The sequence below is a fragment of the Ruditapes philippinarum genome, unplaced genomic scaffold, assembly GCF_026571515.1.
Source record: "Ruditapes philippinarum isolate M1 unplaced genomic scaffold, ASM2657151v2 ctg1599_1_1_1_1, whole genome shotgun sequence".
NCBI lineage: Eukaryota > Metazoa > Mollusca > Bivalvia > Venerida > Veneridae > Ruditapes > Ruditapes philippinarum.
In genome coordinates this window covers 274502-294662 of record NW_026862866.1, presented here as the reverse complement: position 1 = coordinate 294662, position 20161 = coordinate 274502, and the positions used below count along the sequence as shown (strand labels likewise).

Genomic DNA, 20161 nt, shown 5'->3' with positions numbered 1-20161 from the left:
TTATTGCGTTTGTTTCTTTTGATGTTTAATTGTAATGGAAAGATTGTTGACTTTCATGAGTAGTCATAGTTATGAGGGAGATCACTTTCCTACAAGCAGATTTTGACTAAAGGATTCTAGAATTAACTGAAGCTTCTTGTGAAGGAATGTTTAAAAGTGTTTTATCCAACTTCCGAAAATGCCGAATGCTGAAAAAAATGTTTAAACTAAGACTTTTGATTTGACTTATGAATAAAATTTGATATTTGATGTTGAATGTGATGGAACTGATTTGATATTAAAACTAAGGATGATAAGTTTATATTTCTTTAAGTAAGAAAGTTGATTTTAAGTATTGAAACTGAAGAATTTGATTTGATGTTTTAATTTAGGTAGTTGATTTGATGTTGTAATTAAGGAAGATGATTTGATGTTAAAACTAAGGAAGATGATTTGATGTTAAAACTAAGGAAGATGATTTTAAGTTAAAACTGAAAGTGTTGAACTTATGTTTAAACAAAATAACTTGATTTTATGTTTAAAACAATAACTTGATTTTATGTTTAAACGAAATAACTTGATTTTATGTTTAAACGAAATAACTTGATTTTATGTTTAAATGAAATAACTTGATTTTATGTTTAAACGAAATAACTTGATTTTATGTTTAAATGAAATAACTTGATTTTATGTTTAAATTAAATAAATAAATTTCATGTTTAAAAAAATAACTTAATTTTATGTTTAAAGGAAATAACTTGATAAAAATGTTGTTTCGCTGTTTAAACTCAGAGAACTAATGTTGAAATTTAAGAAGTTATTTTTGTTTTAATTTAAAACTTTGATTTAAATTGAAATTAAAGAGAAATGTTTTATTTTAAAAACTAAAAATAAGTTGATTCAATCTTAAAATTAAGGAGGTTATTTTTACATTCAAACTAAAATGTTGCTTTAATCTTTAAAAGAAATCATAGATTAAAAAACACTCATTGAAAATAACCTTAAACATTAATAAAAAGAATCATTTCCAAGATCAAATGCTTCCAGATTTTGTAGTTTAGGTGTTACGAGGTTTGACTGTATCCAGATGCACTTGTCTGTAAATGGAGTTATCATGTCCTGCTGAAATACTGTCTAGCTTTAATCTATAACAGACGCTTCAAGTACCATATTTCATGAAATATATGGGCCGTGTCACGACAAAACCAACATAATGGGTTTGCGACCAGCATGGATCCAGACCAGCCCGCGCAGTCTGATCAGGATCCATGCTGTTCGCTATCAGTTTCTTTACTTGTTATAGGGTCTATAAGCGAACAGCATGGATCCTGATCAGACTGCGCGGATGCGCAAGCTGGTCTGGATCCATGCTGGTCGCAAACGCATTACGTTGGTTTTGTCATGACACGGCTCATATATTGATTTTCGCATGAACAAACGACAAAATTTTTATTTAATTGTTATAACAGAATTAGCAACAAACCTACTCATGGACATTTTCTTTGTTTTACCGACAATTAGATAATTAAAATTGCGCTTTCTATTTAAATGAATAAAATTCCAGTAATTAGGCCGCTATAAAAATGGTTAAGTCAGTATAGTTTTGATCGGATCAAAGTTCAGTTTTAAACTTCCTTGTCACAACAATAGATATTCTTTTTCATTTAATAAATTGCTTATTTTAAACAAGAGGTCCAGGATGGCCCTAGGTCGCTCACTTGCTATACATTGCTAGAAAATGTCTTTATGTTTCAATTTTAAATTTAGTTACTAGCATAGAAAAAAATGTTTTTAACTTTTTTCTGTTTATTCAAGTCTTTAAAACTAAGTGGCCTCCAGGGTCAATTTTAAGCCCAGAGGCATCACTTATATAACTCTTCTAGAGTGAAGATATCTACTAAGCAATGTTGCGTGCCCAATACCTAAGGTCTTGGCATTGTAGTCTCACAAAAGAAGACTAAAATGTATTAATAAAAGTCAATATACTCAAAGTGACTCTCGGGGTTGGGTCATTTTTTACCAAGGGGAGATTATTTATATAACTTTTGCAGAGGACCATTTCAAGCAAATTATCTAAGCTCTGGGCATCGTATTAATAGGGAAAATATTTTTAAGACATAATATAGCAAGAATATAATACAATTCTATGTAAATTAAGTGATTTTTTAGAGATCTTGTAGCTAAAGGAAATGCTACATGCCAAATAAAACACATTTTTGGCATTGAAGTTTCACAAAAAGAGACATAAAAGCATTTTGCTATACAAGCCTATATAAACTAAGTGACCCCTGGGGCCGTGCCAATTTTGACCTCAAGGGTTTTGTTTATATCGCTTTTTAAGAGGACCACAAGGTGATTCAACATGCCAAATATCTCATGCCAAATATCTCATGCAAAATATCTCTAAGCTCTAGGTATTGTAGTTTTTAAGGTGAAGTCCTTTAAGATATTTTACTATACAGTTTTTATATAAATAAAGTGACACCCAGGGCGGGACTAATTTGATCCAAGAAGCATGGTTTACAAAATTTTTGTAGAAGTCCACCTAACAATGCTACAGCCAAATACCTCAGCATTGCAGTTTCATGAAAGAAGGCATAAATGTTTTCCTATACAAGCGTTCATAAACTAAGTGATCCCTAGGAACGGTCATTTTTGACCCCAGGAGTATGATTTGTGAATTGTGTATAGAACCACAAGGTGATACTACATACTACATATCTAAACTCTGGGCATAATAGTTTCTTAAAGGAACACTTTAAAATATTTAATTTTTAAAAGTTTATTTTAAGCTGTTAGACCTACTTATGCACCAGACTGGAACCACTTTCATAACTTTTATCGAATCATTCCTGTGAAGTCAAAATCCATCAAGTGGTTAGGGAGATATTGTTTAAACGAATTTGAATAACGACGAACGACGGTCGCCGGACACACTGCCATCACAAAAGCTCACCTGCTGAGGTGAGCCAAAATCACTCACACAACAAAAAAACGACCACATATACTTGCAGCGATTTCATTCCAAGTGAAAAAATGAAATAGATATTTGTAAAACTTTAAGATTATCGGATTCAGCTAGTTTTTATAGTATCATAATACGGGTATTTCCGCTGACTTGTTTACAAAATATGTTGATAACGAAATAATTCACCAATAAGGAAGTTGCGCGGGTCGTTGCAGAAATATCATTAGATTCGACTGATTTTGTCATTGCGAAATTCATTCAGTAACGGAGCACGTAAAATGTACGGAGGAATCTTATTGTGCCTTTTCTTGGTGGGAAATTCTCGCAGTTTGAGGTATAGTCAAGTTTGCTCCCTTTTTTTCTTTTTTTTTATATATTTAATTTTTAATTTTTAAGGGGCGCGGGATTAATTGTCATTTTACAGTTCGCCGTTAACCTATAATTAAACATAATAATGTAAAGAGAAGAATGCGATTTTTTAAAATATTACAACGATGCCATGTTTATAAACTAAGAATAATATGAACGTAAAAGAAACAGAAAAGAAAGAAAAAAAACTTGGTTTTATCGTTTCTAATACAGTTTGGAAATAATTATGTAATTTTAATTGTTGTTAGTATATGTTTCATATATCATACGAAAACGTTAAACGATTTAGCAGGGTAGTCGACATAATTATTATTTTTGCTTTGCCAACAAGACAAGACAAGACATATTAGTTCGAATAAATCTATAGACACCTAATTCTTTATAATATAGTGAGTGATTCAATAAATTTTGGCCAACATGATAGATGATTATTGCGTTTGTTTCTTTTGATGTTTAATTGTAATGGAAAGATTGTTGACTTTCATGAGTAGTCATAGTTATGAGGGAGATCACTTTCCTACTAGCAGATTTTGACTAAAGGATTCTAGAATTAAATTAAGCTTCTTATAAAGGAATGTTTAAAAGTGTTTTATCCAACTTCCGAAAATGCCGAATGCTGAAAAAAATGTTTAAACTAAGACTTTTGATTTGACTTATGAATAAAATTTGATATTTGATGTTGAATGTGATGGAACTGATTTGATATTAAAACTAAGTATGATAAGTTTATATTTCTTTAAGTAAGAAAGTTGATTTTAAGTATTGAAACTGAAGAATTTGATTTGATGTTTTAATTTTGGTACATGTAGATGATTTGATGTTAAAACTAAGAAAGATGATTTTAAGTTAAAACTGAAAGTGTTGAATTTATGTTGAAACGAAATAACTTGATTCTGTACGATAACTTTATTTTATGTTTAAACGAAATAACTTGATTTTATGTTTAAAAAAAATTAACTTGATTTTATGTTTAAATGAAATAACTTTATTTTATGTTTATACGAAATAACTTGATTTTACGTTTAAATGAAGGAACTTGATTGAGTGTTTAAAGTTAGGAAGATGGTTTTATGTTTAAGCTAAGGAAGATGATTTGGTGTTTATACTTAGGAGGTTGATTTCATGTTGTACTTAAACAAGATAATTTGATGTTAAAACTAAGAAGAAGATTAGTTAAGATTTAAACTAAATATGTTGATTTTATGTTTTAACGATAGAAGTTGGTTTGATGTACTTAAACTAATGAAATTGGCTTGGTGCTCAACATAAAAATGTTGATTCGCTGTTTAAACTCAGAGAATTAATGTTGAAACTAAAGAAGTAAGTTTAAATTTAAGACTTTGATTTAAATTGAAATTAAAGAGAAATGTTTTGTTTTAAAAATTAAAAATAAGTTGATTTAATCTTAAAATTAAGGAGGTTATTTTTGCATTCAAACTAAAAAAGGTTGATTTAAAGAAATTTAAAGAAATGGTATATTTGAAAAAAAGAAAAAAACAACTTGAAAATCGTCTAACACGTTTAATGAGAAGTATAAACACTTCGAGATTCTCTAGGTAAGGTGTAACGAGGTTTGACTGTATCCAGATGCACTTGTCTGTAAATGGAGTTATCATATCCTGATGAAATACTGTCTTGCTTTAATCTATAACGGACTCTTTCATGAAAATATATTGATCTTCACATTAGGAAACGACACAATTTTTATTTATTTTTATAACAGATTTAGCTAATTCATGGCCATCTTCTATTTTTTAACATTCCAACTCATGTCATTTTCTTTGTGTTTTTTTTTCTTTGTTTTACGGACTATGTAGATATGAAAATGAAATAGTTAAAATTGTGCTTTCTATTTAAAAATGATTCAAAGTCCAGTAATTAGGCCAGTATAAAAATGGTTAAATCAGTATCGTTATGATCGGATCAAAGTTCAGTTTTAAACTTCCTTGTCACAACAATAGGTATTCTTTTTCATTTGATAAATTGCTTATTTTAAACAAGACGTCCAGGATGGCCCTAGATCACTCACTTGATATACATTGCTAGAAAAGTCACAATCATTATTTATGTTTCAATTTTAAATTCAGTTATTAGCAGAGAAAAAAATGTTTTAAACTTTGTTTCTGTTTATTCAAGTCTATAAAACTAAGTGGCATCCAGGGTAAATTTTAAGCCCAGAGGCATTACTTATATAACTCTTGTAGAGTGTAGATATCCACTAAGCAATGTTGCATGCCCAATATCTAAGGTCTTGGCATTGTAGTCTCACAAAAGAAGACTGCAATGTATTAATAAAAGTCTATATACACAAAGTGACTCTCGGGTTTGGGTCATTTTTTACCAAAGAGACATTATTTATATAACTTTTGTGGAGGACCACTTGAAGCAAATTATCTAAGCTCTAAGCATCGTATTACTAAGGAAAAAGATTTTTAAGACATAATATATAAATAATATAATACAATTCTATGCCAACTAAGTTTTTTTAGAGGTATTGTAGCTAAAGGAAATGCTACATGCCAAATTGGCATTGAAGTTTCACAAAAAAGAGACATAAAAGCATTTTGCTATACAAGCCTATATAAACTATGTGACCCCTGGGGCCGTGTCAATTTTGACCTCAGGGGTTTTGTTTATATCGCTTTTTTAAGAGGACCACAAGGTGATTCGACATGCCAAATATCTTATGCCAAATATCTGTTAGCTCTATGTGGTGAAGTCTTTTAAGATATTTTTCTATACATTTTTTTTATAAATAAAGTGACCCCGGAGGCGGACTTATTTGGTCCAAGAAGCATGATTTACAAAATTTTTGTAGAGGTCCACTTAACAATGCTACAAGACAAATACTGTAATATCCCAGGGTCACATCTCTTATACTTACCTTGATCTGTACTGTTGTAATGTAATATCCACACTTTGTTTAATTTCTTGTATTCAATGTTAATTCACAGTAATATTTTTTATGAGGATGATGAGAGTTTCTCATCATACATAATTCAACATACAGAGGCTGTCATAAATGCATGATGAATGTTTGTTTATTCAGATATCTGCTGTCTGTTTATTTTCATACTGTAACTGATTTCTTGGACTGGAACTTTAAATGTCAGCCTCGAATGTATACAGTTTTCGCGAAATATGTAAACATCTCTGTTTATCGTTCTCAGACAAGCTAGCGTTAAATTGTTGATTGTATTTGATAAAGAAATCCTAGAATTGTCTTACCACAGAGCGAAACCACTTTATTAATCATATAATCCCTTTATTTTGTCATTGTTTTTAACAGCACTGTGAGTACACCTGTCCTCTTGCAGGCGGCCATTTTGTTACTATTTTTATATATTGTAAACACGACGAGCACTCGCATAGCAACCGTGGATGCTGTACTTTATATGATAAAGTTTAAACTCAACTTTTTATGATGTTCCATTTAATTACTGGCAGAAAACGTAAATTTGAGGTGTGTTATATTGTTTTATGTATTCTTAACTTATTTTTTCTTTCTTCCACAAGGAAATCTGTGGAACCCACAAAAAAGACTGTGGGATGACTTTCCCACGTAAAATACTGTGGAGCGTTCCTTCCACAAGAAATTCTGTGGGCCCCACAAGAAAGTCTGTGGAGCGTTCTTTCCACAAGCTTGTGGAATTTGTGGGGACTGTGGCATATAAATAGCCCGTCTGCCTTCAGTCGGGGTCTTCCAACTTCGAAATTTTCATGTAGTGTGATCATGTAGCCTGGAACCCCGTTGTATCGATCTACTAACCCATAAATCACAACTGCATTTAAAAAATTCAAATCTCCCTGAATATTTATTTTGTATCGTTTATTTTGATCCTTTTGCCATAACATTTACATGGCAAAAATCATTGATATGTAGTTTTTAGCTTTGGAATATACGATATTTACAGACATGTCAAATAGGTTGAAGAATTAGGTCACGCCATTATATCGATGCATTGTGAGAATCGCTCAGTTAGCCAAAGTTTTGGAAGCCTTTGCCATCTTTATGCTAGATTTTTCAGTCAATTAGAAACATAGTTGTCTGTTTTTAAATGTCAGCATAAATTTAGGAACTTTTAACAGACCGTAAATGTACTTTAAATAAGAACACATTATTTATAAGTCTATTTATTACCTACAACGTCTTACGGTACTGGAAACATGTTTTTGATCATTTTACTGCAGAAAAATAAATGCGAAAGATTTTCGTGACACTGTTGTTAATGTTAACAATCAGAAGGTGACGTATTTTTCTAAAAATCTAAAGATTTGTAAATAGATCGATACAATGAATAGCACGATACAATGGGGTTCCACTATACACCGTATTTTGATTGTTCACTGAAATTTGAAAGCTTAAAATACTTGACTGAATTTTAAAAGGTGTGCATTATTTTTTTAACGTAAAATAAGTAACTTTTTCTTCTTTGAATTAAAGGAAATATAATTTTTTCTCTTTATTACATCTGCATATACTTAATATTTTTTGCATTTTTATTTTATCTTGGGAATTGACAGATACGCGTCATTTTAGTGGTTACGCCGCGGCTGTCCACCGTGTTTTACGACCTATTTCTATTCTTAGAATATTTTTATTTAACGAAATTTTTCTTTCTTCTTGTTTTTCGTACATGTTCATAAATTGTGAAATAATATTTATCTCGCAATAAATTTGTTGATTCTAGAAATATTGTTTTCCTTTTTGCTTAGTTAAGGTGTTTCCCAAGATTGTTTTTAGAATAATAATTAAATAGTTGGAAGTCCAAACGTCAAGAAGCGACCAACCGAGCAAGCATTCAGGTCGGCCCTAGTATTTACAGTCACGGTGAGCAGCTGAAACTGTGATCAGCCTACGTTAGAAAAAGTCAACTCCCAGCTCATTTGATAGGTTGCTAAAAAGTCTGCAAAGTCATATTGAAACAGATCCTGACAGCTCATTTAAAGAGAGATCCTATTTGATCACTGCTTAGGCTCACACCACCAAGCGCGGGGCGTAACAATACCTTAGCGCTTAGCATTGCAGTTTTATAAAAGAAGACATAAATGTATTATCCTTTACAAGCGTTCATGAACTAAATGATCCCTAGGAAGGGTCATTTTCCCCCCAGGGGCATGATTTGTGAATTTTATATAGAGCCACAAGGTGCTACTATATGCTATATATATCTAAGCTCTGGGCATAATAGTTTCTTAGAAGAAGATTTTAAAATATTAAATTTTTAAAGTTTATTTTAAGCTGTTTGACCTTCTTATACATTAGATTGTGGAGGACCATCTAAGAATCATTCCTGTGAGGTCAAAATCAATCAAGTGGTTTGGGAGATATTGATAAAACGAATTTGAATAACGACGGTCGACGAACGACGGTCGACGGACACACTGTCATCACAAAAGCTCACCTGCTGAGGTGAGCCAAAAACACTTACACAGCAAAAAACGACCACAGATACTTGCAACGATTATATTCCAAATGAAATGAAATGGATATTTGTAAATCTTTTAGATTACTGTATTCAACTAGTTTTTATGGTATCATAATACGGGTATTTTTCGAATTCATATATATCGCTGGCTTGTTTACAAAACCGGTTGATAATAAAATATTTCACCAATAAGGAAGTTGCGCGGGTCGTTGCAGAAATATAATAAGATTGGAATGATTTTGTCATTGCGAAATTAATTCAGTAACGGAGCACGTAAAATGTACGGAGGAATCTTATTGTGCCTTTTCTTGGTGGGAAATTCTCGCAGTTTGAGGTATAGTCCAGTTTGCTCCTTTTTTCTTTTTTTATATATTTATTTTAAGGGGCGCGGGATTAATTGTCATTTTACAGTTCGCCGTTAACCTTTGATTAATCATGATAATGTAGAGAGAAGAATGCGATTTTTTTAAATATAACAACGATGTTTATAAACTAAGAATAATATGAACGTAAAAGAAACAGAAAAGAAAGAAAAAAACTTGGTTTTATCGTTTCTAATACAGAAATATTTATGTAATTTTAATTGTTGTAAGTATGTTTCATATATCATACGGAAACGTTGAACGATTTAGCAGGGTAGTCGACATAATTATTATTTTTGCTATGCCAACAAGACATAGATATAAACGATTTTATAGATATAAATGCTAGTTAAATCATTATATACGAGCATAATTTCTATCAACGATGTCACGTGCTATATAATACGTTGTAATATAATTGCAAAACTACATAATTATCATAAATTATGTAAGTATAAGATTGAAATTGAGTAACTTGCATAAAAGACATAACAAGTACGCTGGTGGTACATAAAATACATCGGTATACATATAAACATATATAAATTACCCCTCTGAAGATACGATTCATTTATTCAAATAACTTAAAAGGTATTTGATATTTATCAGATACCGATACCACGTGCATTATTTCAGGACATACATATACATATAGGAGCCATTTACCAGGAAAACATATTTAAGTTGTAAACGGAAATGAATGCTTAAACTCTTTGACATTTTGCTTTCTTTAATAAATTATAATTAATTCCTGTTTTCTTAACAAAGTTTGGTTCCAGTCATGTAAGAGGCATCAATATTTGGTATAATCGTTCCAGCCGTATCTCTTATTCTTTCAGAAAGAGTAATTACACATTGTTGATCTGCAATTACAACATTTCTTATCATTGTGTGAAATGCACAGCTTCAAATTTAAAGCGGTGTCTTTTAAGCTGCACGCCTCCAGACGATGCAAAATATTTCAAGAAAATCAAACTTTAGAAAAATGTACTGAGACCTAAAGAAAAGTAAAATAGATTTAAGATAAAAGTAATAATTTCCATGTTATGCGCATTTCACATTATTTCTACTGCGTTGCTAGCGCAGTAAGAACTATTTTTGTATATTTTGATTTACAGGGGATGTTAGTGCAGTTTGCAATGTGTCAATTATTTATGTCACTTCACAATATTTTATTTAAAAATCCATTACTTCATGAGCAGTTTGTGAAAAATGGCTGTTCAAATGGAACTATAAAAAAAGCTTCCATAATGTCAAACTGGGCACAACTGTTGACTGGACCATAGCCTTTGTGACGCCATACTCAATTTTAAATTTCCTGTTACCATGGCAACGAGTGGACATTTTAAAATTGCCAAAAAATCACTATTTTGCGTTGATTTTTCCATCAAAGCTGACTTCAAAGCGCAACTTCTCAATTGATTGAGATAGAGTCAAAGGCTTTTCAGCGTTGGTTACACGTTACCTTAAGGTGGACCTGGGACCATTTTTAGCCTTGTCACAATTCCAAAGTTTCATCAACAATTCAACATCAACTCATAATGAATTATAAATTAAATAAAAGGGCGTTTGTAACATAGAAAAATAACATTGTTGTATATTTCTCCACATTTGATTAAATAAACATAGCATTCACCTATTAAGTCTCATTTTTATACCATTTGTAATATTATATTCTGAACATGTGGTATCTTTATCAAGATAATATAATTGTTTACAGGTGAATAAAGGTGAATTAAGCATAATTAAATAGCAGTATATTCCATACCTGGGTTTATGATTATTTAACAAGACAATTATGTCTGAGATATCGATATCAACAGTATAAAATAATTCCAAATGTTTCTTTAATTGAACATGATAACATCTCTAAATAGAGATAAGAAAAGCAGTAAATAAAAATCGTTTCCATCATTCTATAAAAAAATATGCAAAATTTAGTTGGACCCTCATAAAAGATTTATGTTCCAAAATTGAGACATACATGTACACTGTACAATAATTGCAATACATCGTACAAAAGAGGAAGGGGACAACAGTTGGAGTTGAAAGAGTGATATGTTGTTGTTTGTTGGGGTTTTTTTTTCTTGTTATTTTTAAGTCTCCTCCGAAAGGCTTGTTAGTAACTGAAGATTGAGAAGCGGGGATTCGAACCTGCGACCTCTGAATTGTAGTTAGACACCAGGCATTGGCTAGTATGTAAGATTTAACAACTTCCTTTCTTCGCGAAAATAATGCACAAATTAATGTAAATTAATGTAAATTATCAGACTTTGACTCATTATCCCTCTGGAATACCAGTAAACTACTCCATACCAATATGTAATACCCCTTATTGTACTCTTGTCAATATTTTGCGACCCCATATGGTATAAATCCTGGATATGGTATGAATCGTGTTTGGATGTGTCATCTGTTTAATTTTTGTACGGCCGTTATCATAAACCCCACCTTTTGTTCCGTTCTTCAAATGAACATGTCACATAAGAATCCTTTGCTTTCTATGCAAACCCAAGATTGTTTTTCTTTATCACAATATTTTTTAAAAACGCGGCATAGTTTTTATTTCATTATTATAAATTACAAGTTTCAAGTTGTTGTGTTTTGTTTTTTTTGGCAAATCAACAATGAATGTTATCTTTACACACATACAGTACTTGGCAGAGACATTTAAACATAAAAGTCTATTCATCTAGATCTACAAATATAACAAACATGCAAATCAATATCCACCAATTTAAATCTTTACGAAAACTTGAATTCGTTTGGAAGGTGTTCTAAATATCTTTTTTCCTATTCATCGACTTAAGAAATACAGTCTAACTTGCCCATGCGACCACATGTATTAAGCGACTTTTGTCTTATGCGACCACTTCAAATTCCTCCCGATCATTTACTCTCTATATCATTAATATATTAAGCGACTTTCGCTCAACGCGGCCGGTGACCGCTTATTAGTAAGCTAATTGAGATCAATCCACTGTTTTTAGAGAACGCCGCCTCGTGGTGTCACAAGTATCAACAATCAAACAAATGAAAAATGCACAACAGAAAACATATACACTAATTAGGTTTTTTGTTCGGAGACATGGACCCCAATGCAACGGAGAAGTTTAAAAAAATCTGGAAAAATTTCAAACATTTACGTAATGGATCAAAACTGTTTGTCAATAAATATCTGAAAGTTATTTTTATCTTAGAATCTATTTAGATCATCGGAACATTCTTATTATAAATCATTTATATAAATGAAATAAAAAGACTTCCCACCGCAAAAGGAAAGATTAAATGTTTTAATTTTGACTTTTTTCTCATGCTTTGTTTTAAGAGACCGTTTCATTATGCGACCATTTTTGGTGTTTCCTTGCGCGGTCGCTCAAAACACGTTTGACTTCGCTTACTTGGGATGCTAAGTTTTACGTTTTGTTAATATAAGCTACTAAAATTCATGTACATTTGGTCATATGATATTATTGCTTATTATTGATACTGACACCCCCCAAGTCGCCATTTTGAATTTCAATTCGGAAAGACGCTTTTTGACACAAGTGCACATAGACTAGGAAGATAAAAACCTGGATTTATTAGGTCAACCATAGTGGCATTACGCTCATTTGATCTCAAGTAACGCATATAAATTATATAAACCGGCAGGTGGGGCGGACTATTATTCAAAAACAGAAAGTGAATAAGCACCGAAAAACATTATTTATTATGTTGCCCTTCCTTTACGTTTCAAAGGTCAATTCTTACTAATAATTTAAGTTTAACAGTTTTAAATAACATGATGTCACCCGAAAAATAATTAAAGCACTTGTCTATTTTTTCTTACACAATAATTGCGAAATTTAAATAATCATATGTTTATACATGCCATTTAGCAAGGTAAATATAGATTTGTCTTACATTACATTGTGCATGTATTTTTTCATACAGTATCTACCTAAATGTATTACGTAAAAGTTACAAAAGGAATATTATGATATTATCAGGGTCTCCCCAAAGTACTACATGCATACCTTTGTCAAACTTTAACCTGTTTTTTTTCTTTTCCCCATACTGTACTTATGTTCCTACAGTACTTATGTATCTCAGAGAATATAGAGTATGTTCTGATCTGTTCAGTTCTGTTCTTGAAATGATATAGAATCTGACAGTACTGTTTTTGTGGAGAGTTTAAGGGGTTAAAACAAGCGCTCTGTGTTATCCGCTACGTGTTACTAGAAATCTTAACATAATAAGATATTGGTCAAAAATACTTAAATCTTAGTGAGCCACATACGATGGCCGAACTTATAACTGGAAAAAATGGAGTGGGGGAGATATAAAAGAAACTTTGTCAAGTCTTGGCTTATCATCAATTAGATATAGATATACCATATACTGCTATTTAACAAAGATTAGTTGACACTTTACAACAAAATTGGTTTGCATCTATTAACAATTCACTAAATTTACAACTAAACTGCATATTCAAACATTCTTTTGAAATGAAAAAAGTATTTAGATTGTGTCCAAGACAGCAAATACAGAACTGTTTTAACTAGATTACGAACATCATCATAGAAACTGTTAGATATGATATCACTTGTAGAAAACAGCGAATTTGTAAATCATGTAATATGAGGCAAGTAGAGAATGAATTTCACTTTCTCAGTGTATGACCATACCAGTGTATGACCATACTACGGACAACTCCGAATCACACTACTGCAGTTGGCCGACTTTGAATAAAATTTATAGTCTTTTGCCAGTGTCAATGTTATTTGACTATAACTACATTTGCACAAAACAAATATTTTTAATAACATAACAACCTCGTTATCCATAATATACATGTACCTGATTTATTTGAGATTGTTAACGTATTGGGTCTATAGTGAACAAACAAGTAACATCAGCACATGTACATTAAAGGCATACGTAACAAGCTGCACGTGTTTAAAAGGGTGATCTATATGGTATAGTGTATATTTCTTATATTCAGTCTAAAGAACAACGACTTAGACAAAGAGCCGTCGACAAATAACGACTTCCGGACAGGAAATGGCGAATGGCATATTAACGTGACAATGCACGTGTATTCTGGACGTCGGGATCCATCATGGCTTATTCCGTACTCACATCCAGCCTATAACGTCATTGTTAAAAACATAAATGGCATTCCTACAAAACCACTACCAAGCAGTAAGTAATGCTTTACTTTTTCTTCAACTGTTAATACTTTTCCAGAAAAAAGAACACATCTTCGGAATTCATCTGCTATACAAACACGGTGACTATATCCAGCGACTATTGTGTTGACAGAAAACAAATACATAAGACGGTCCGAGTTTTATTTCACTGCTATAACTTTTTTAAATATTTCATTATAGTTTATGGGATAAAGTGTAGATCTCGCTCAATCTAGTAAATAACACACAGAGAGAAAATGTCTCACTTCACTGGAGGAAGACGAAGAAGAGATTGTTTTAGAAAAGAAATCTGTGTTTTTACGGAAAGTGATTCCGCTTGTTTGAACAATAAAATATTCACACGGTTTCACTTAAACAAAACAACTAATGATATTTTTTTCCGAAAAGACATTCTATGTACGGGTTCTCCACTTGTATGAACTGGTTCTACACTTATTCACACATAAAATAATAAAATATTAAAATAATTTTGGCAGAAAATGCTCCACGCAGATCACAAACATTTGTGGTATAAGCACCGTGACAAACATAATTTTTCGTTAAGCAGCGTTTCATGAAATTTGCATTTAAAGCACTTCACTTCGGTGTTCAAACATTAAAATAACTTGACATGGTCATAAAGATATACGACGCTCTTAGAGAATCGTACATGTATACACATCTAGTTCAATGATAACTTCCTTTTGCGAGCAATAAAAATATATATTATGCTTTTATTGCCCAACTAATAAGAGTGACGCTTTCAAACGTATTCTGCTCACGTAAAGTAAATATTTATTTATGTCAGAGCTTGGATATAAAGGGTTTTCATTGGTCCACATATCCGACGGAGAGAATTTCGAAAAGAAAAGGTATTTCAACAGAACTGTGACGTCATTACCGGATTGGGAGTTGTATCTTCTACAAACATATCAAGGTGATGCTGAAGATCTGAGACTACACGCTAAACAGTCCATACTGAAAACTGTTGTAAGTAGTAAACATAATTAATTTGAGCCGTGTCACGACAAAACCAACGTAGTGCGTTTGCGACCAGCATGGATCCAGACCAGCCTGCGCATCCGCGCAGTCTGATCAGGATCCATGATGTTCGCTTACAAACCCTATAGCAAGTAGAGAAACTGATAGCGAACAGCATGGACCCTGATCAGACTGCGCGGATGCGCAGGCTGGTCTGGATCCATGCTGGTCGCAAACGCACTATATTGGTTTTGTCATGACGCGGCTCAACTATATCTTGGCTTAACTTTGAAGGATATACCAATGCTGTACAAGCCGTCTAAGACAATTAGGATCGGAACTTTTCTATTCCTGTCAGTAAGGTGTATACGTGTCTAATAAAATACTAGGGCAACAAAAGTGTATCCCTCTTGTAATGAATAAGTAAATGAAAGTGGAGAGTACCTACATGGTGTTTTCAAACGATAGTATGTAAATATATGGTGCCTCTATAAATCCGTTTAAGATTATTTTATTTATTTATTTAACATTATGAATTATGCAATGCGTGTCTTAACAGTGTAAAAATGAACTTAAATTAAGTAAGAGCATCTATGTTTAACTACATATTCACAATTTATACAATAAACGTGACTTAAAATTGTACTTCATGTCTATAGATAGTCTCTCTTAGTCTGCCATTTTTCATTTCACTGAAAGATATATGCTTACTTCACAATAGCAGGTGTCAAGTGCTGTTAGGCAACTGTAAAATGTTGCCCTGTACTTCACTTCAGTGTTCTTTTTTTCTGGTCCTACGTGATTATTTATTCTATCATTTTTAAGTGTTGAAATTGAGTACCGCTCAAGCCGGTGCTATGGGGGCGTGAGGGATGTTGCACGTTCTTATTATCTCTCATGTACAGACTCAATGAAACCAAGCCTACACTTTTCATGTAATGTTGTTGTGATTAATGCTTCCGAGGGATCACACTTTCTTCAGATGATTTTTAATTGTATTTTCCAGGCTAGACGTAAAAGGAGATCTTTATACAATCCTTACAATGATTATGATTATGGCTCTTTGTTCTACAAACCTACCACAGTTGATCCAATTAACTCACTGTCTAACAGTGACATGATGGAGCTTGCAAAGCTATGGGGAATCGACAAAAGGTTCAGAAACATAACTGCGCCACCTCCATTCCTAGGACCGACTAGGTTCGAGCCTTTTAAATGGAATAAGCGTGTCGTGAAGGAACATAATAACTGTTATAATTATGCAAACAATAAAATCACAGACACGTTTGCGCAGCCAGGTCGTGCCGGTAATTGCAACAACATTCTCCTGACAAACGGGACGAATATTGAAAAGCTTGCAAAGTGTGATGGTCTGAGAGCCGTATTTACTCCAAACATGAAAAAACTCCCTGACCATAAATGGAATCTTGTAGCACTGGTGTTTTGGCCACCAACACCTGGAAGTGATTTGTTTGACTTTCACTGGTATAGGTGAGTACAATAAATCCGGTGTATACAATGAATCTGGTAAATAAGTCCAACCTTCTCGCATTAACATTTGACAAACGTCTTTGTAATGATAGACAACTCCAACTAGTATTATTGAAAATTGTTATATTTTGGTTACCTCCCTTGTAACTACACTATTTTTATGTTGCAGGTTAGATGCTGATGGACATTGGTCCCATAAGCCCGGTAAGACGTCAGCCACAAATATAGACCAAAGTGGGAAACCCATCACAGATCCTCGGTACGCTGACCGGGGACCATACACACAATTTGTGGGTTTTCTGGAGACACGTCTTGATAAAGTACTTCTCATCTGATGTAAAGGCAACAACGTTTTCTCGAGTATGCTGAGAATTAATATTTCTAACTTTGTTTTCTCGCCTGAGCTTATACTGATTGCATAAATATCAGAAACATGTGGTTTCTCGATAGTTTAGATAACCACGAAGTGTATTTCACAATAAACTTACAATTGTGCCTATTATTTTCATTCAATGCTTAATTATTTTAAAAATGTATTTGCCAATCGCCACTTTTTCTGACTTATGTCATAAATATGTTACGAAAATCATTCAGCTTGTCAGTTATAAATTGTCTGTTGCTTGTAAACAACTTTGAAGTATTATCAAATATCAGTCTGTTCTTTTACTGACTTACATTAAATATATACAAAATGATGCTATATAATTATGTAGCATTAAACATGTCATTTCACAAAGAAAATTGTATGTCCCTATATAAACAAGAATAAGACGAGGAAACTATTGCACAAAGATTAAAAGAAAGAGTACGTAATTCTGCCTGAATTGAATCGAACAAACATGCATGCACTAAACTAGTCAAAATGTCATAAAACGAGATGCGAGGCAACTAGCACCTGTATATAGATAGCTGATTATACAATTATTCAATAAATTAGAAATTATGTACAAGTTTATGTGCTATATGTTCTGTTATGCGCAGAGGGAAATATGTTGTACACCTGCTTGTAGCCGCAGTCCACTGGTCAATGTTTGGTTTCTCATAAAAACCGTCATTATTTGTCTATAAATATTTGTCTAATAAAACTATTACTTGAAGAAAATACAATGTGCATGTAGTGTCTTCGTACTATACATGTAACTGTATACATGTATCTTTTAAGTTCAATGACAACTTTTGACAGACGATGATACGGGAAATAGGCCTGCGAAGAAAAGCTAAAATAATGTAATAAGTTTAACAACCCTGTCCTTGTTTTCTATTTGCGGGTCGTCGTCCTATGAGGGAATTAACACAGCTTGTTTGTCAGCAGACGACATTTAATCATCACGCAGATGACATCATATTGTAGGGTTATTTTAAACTGTTTCGATTTAATCACTATTAATAAAGAACGGAAATGATTATACACATGTATATTGTATTTATTTTTATATATTGAAGTAACTTCCTTAGAGTAATTCACTACTTTTGTTTGTAATAATGATCTAGGAAGTAGGTATGTGAAGTTGGCTTGTACATTGTACATCGTAGTTCAGCTAGTAATTCGCCAATATTTGAATTACTAGCTAGTAGATCGGTATTCAGCGTGTAGTTCGAAACAAACAAACTAACATACATAATATTTGAATTACTAGCTAGTAGTTGGGTATTCAGCGTGTAGTTCGGACCAAATACACCAGCATACACAATATTTGAATTACTAGCTAGTAGATCGGTATTCAGCGTGTAGTTCGGAACAAATACACCAGCATACACAATATTTGAATTACTAGCTAGTAGATCGGTATTCAGCGTGTAGTTCGGAACAAATACACCAGCATACACAATATTTGAATTACTAGCTAGTAGATCGGTATTCAGCGTGTAGTTCGAAACAATCAAACTAACATACATAATATTTGAATTACTAGCTAGTGGATGGGTATTCAGCGTGTAGTTCGGAACAAACCCACTAGCATACATAATATTTGAATTACTAGCTAGTAGATGGGTACTCAGCGTGTAGTTCAGACCAAATACACCGGCATACACAATATTTGAATTACTAGCTAGTAGATCGGTATTTAGCGTGGAGTTCGGACCAAATACACCATTATACACAATATTTGAATTACTAGCTAGTAGATCGGTATTCAGCGTGTAGTTCGGAACAAATACACCAGCATGCACAATATTTGAATTACTAGCTAGTAGATCGGTATTCAGCGTGTAGTTCGGACCAGACACACTAACATACATAATATTTGAATTACTAGCTAGTAGATCGGTATACTGGCATGCGAGCAGTTCCCGTACAAAAATCATAGTTACTTAAACATTATTTTTTATTACGCTCACTCACCATAAATTTGAATGTTACACATCAATATTCAGCTCGTCACACAAATCATGGAAATTCCATCATGTTCTAAACATAGTATAACCCTTACTTATGAGGCCTCATATGGGGTACCGAAATTATCCATTATTTTGTATGAAGAGAAGTAGTTCCCGTACATAAAATCTAACCCATTATAATTATACAATTTTATTATATCGGACCTATTTTTCATTTACAATTGTTGAACAGACCATTATTTAAGAGATAAATAGATGTAATTCAGGAAATAGAGCGTAGACTAAACGCGGGTATCAATTACCCGGTACCGTTACCCAAACGCATTCACATGCAATAGCATGCTTGTATGCATGATATTTTACGCATCAAAGCCATAAAATTATTATATATAGTAATATTGGTCAACCTCCTGATAATTAAACAAGTTTACATCACATTTCCTACTTATTTGTAAAAAGGTGGTATTAGTGGAAAACCCTTTAACAAGCCTCACGTGTAAATATTTTAGCGCATGCGCGCAAGGACAAAATCCCCCAGAGAAAACAAGGTCACGTTTTGACGACGCACAGGTGAAAGTGATTTAAAATGAGACTTTATATACGTACTGCCGAACTGACACTAAGATTTTGTCTCATTTATGTATCTGCTTGATTTGAAATGAATTTTTGAAGAATGCAAGTAAAAATCAAGCGTTTAAATGAAAAATACGGGTACTGCTTCTGTACGGGAACTGCTCGCATGCCAGTACAGCGTGTAGTTCGGAAAAAATACACCAACAGACATAATATTTGAATTACTAGCTAGTAGTTGGGTATTCAGCGTGTAGTTCGGACCAAATACACCGGCATACACATTATTTGAATGTTTGAATTACTAGCTAGTAGTTTGGTATTCAGCGTGTAGTTCGGACCAAATGCACCAGCATACAAAATATTTGAATTACTAGCTAGTAGGTCGGTATACAGCGTGTAGTTCGGAAAAAATACACTAACATACATAATATTTGAATTACTAGCTAGTAGTTGGGTATTCAGCGTGTTGTTCGGACCAAATACACCAGCATACAC

The 20161-nt window shown here is 32.7% G+C and overlaps 1 protein-coding gene across 1 annotated transcript; it reads left to right on the top strand.

Annotated features, from left to right (window-relative positions):
* Positions 1-8918: 8918 nt before the first annotated feature.
* On the top strand, positions 8919-17342 carry LOC132720429 (uncharacterized). Its single transcript, XM_060704572.1, has 5 exons — positions 8919-9079; positions 14095-14294; positions 15090-15271; positions 16269-16753; positions 16923-17342. The coding sequence occupies exons 1-5, from the start codon at positions 9024-9026 to the stop codon at positions 17086-17088; spliced, it is 1089 nt and encodes a 362-aa protein (XP_060560555.1). The 5' UTR covers positions 8919-9023; the 3' UTR covers positions 17089-17342.
* The last annotated feature ends 2819 nt before the right edge of the window (positions 17343-20161 follow it).

Excerpts from the sequence above, each read along its gene's own strand:
- LOC132720429 (XM_060704572.1), top strand. The coding sequence starts at position 9,024 with ATGTACGGAGGAATCTTATTGTGCCTTTTCTTGGTGGGAAATTCTCGC. Across the intron at positions 14,295-15,089 it reads TACAAAACCACTACCAAGCA|AGCTTGGATATAAAGGGTTT; the intron begins GTAAGTAATGCT and ends TATTTATGTCAG. Across the intron at positions 16,754-16,922 it reads TTTGACTTTCACTGGTATAG|GTTAGATGCTGATGGACATT; the intron begins GTGAGTACAATA and ends TTTATGTTGCAG.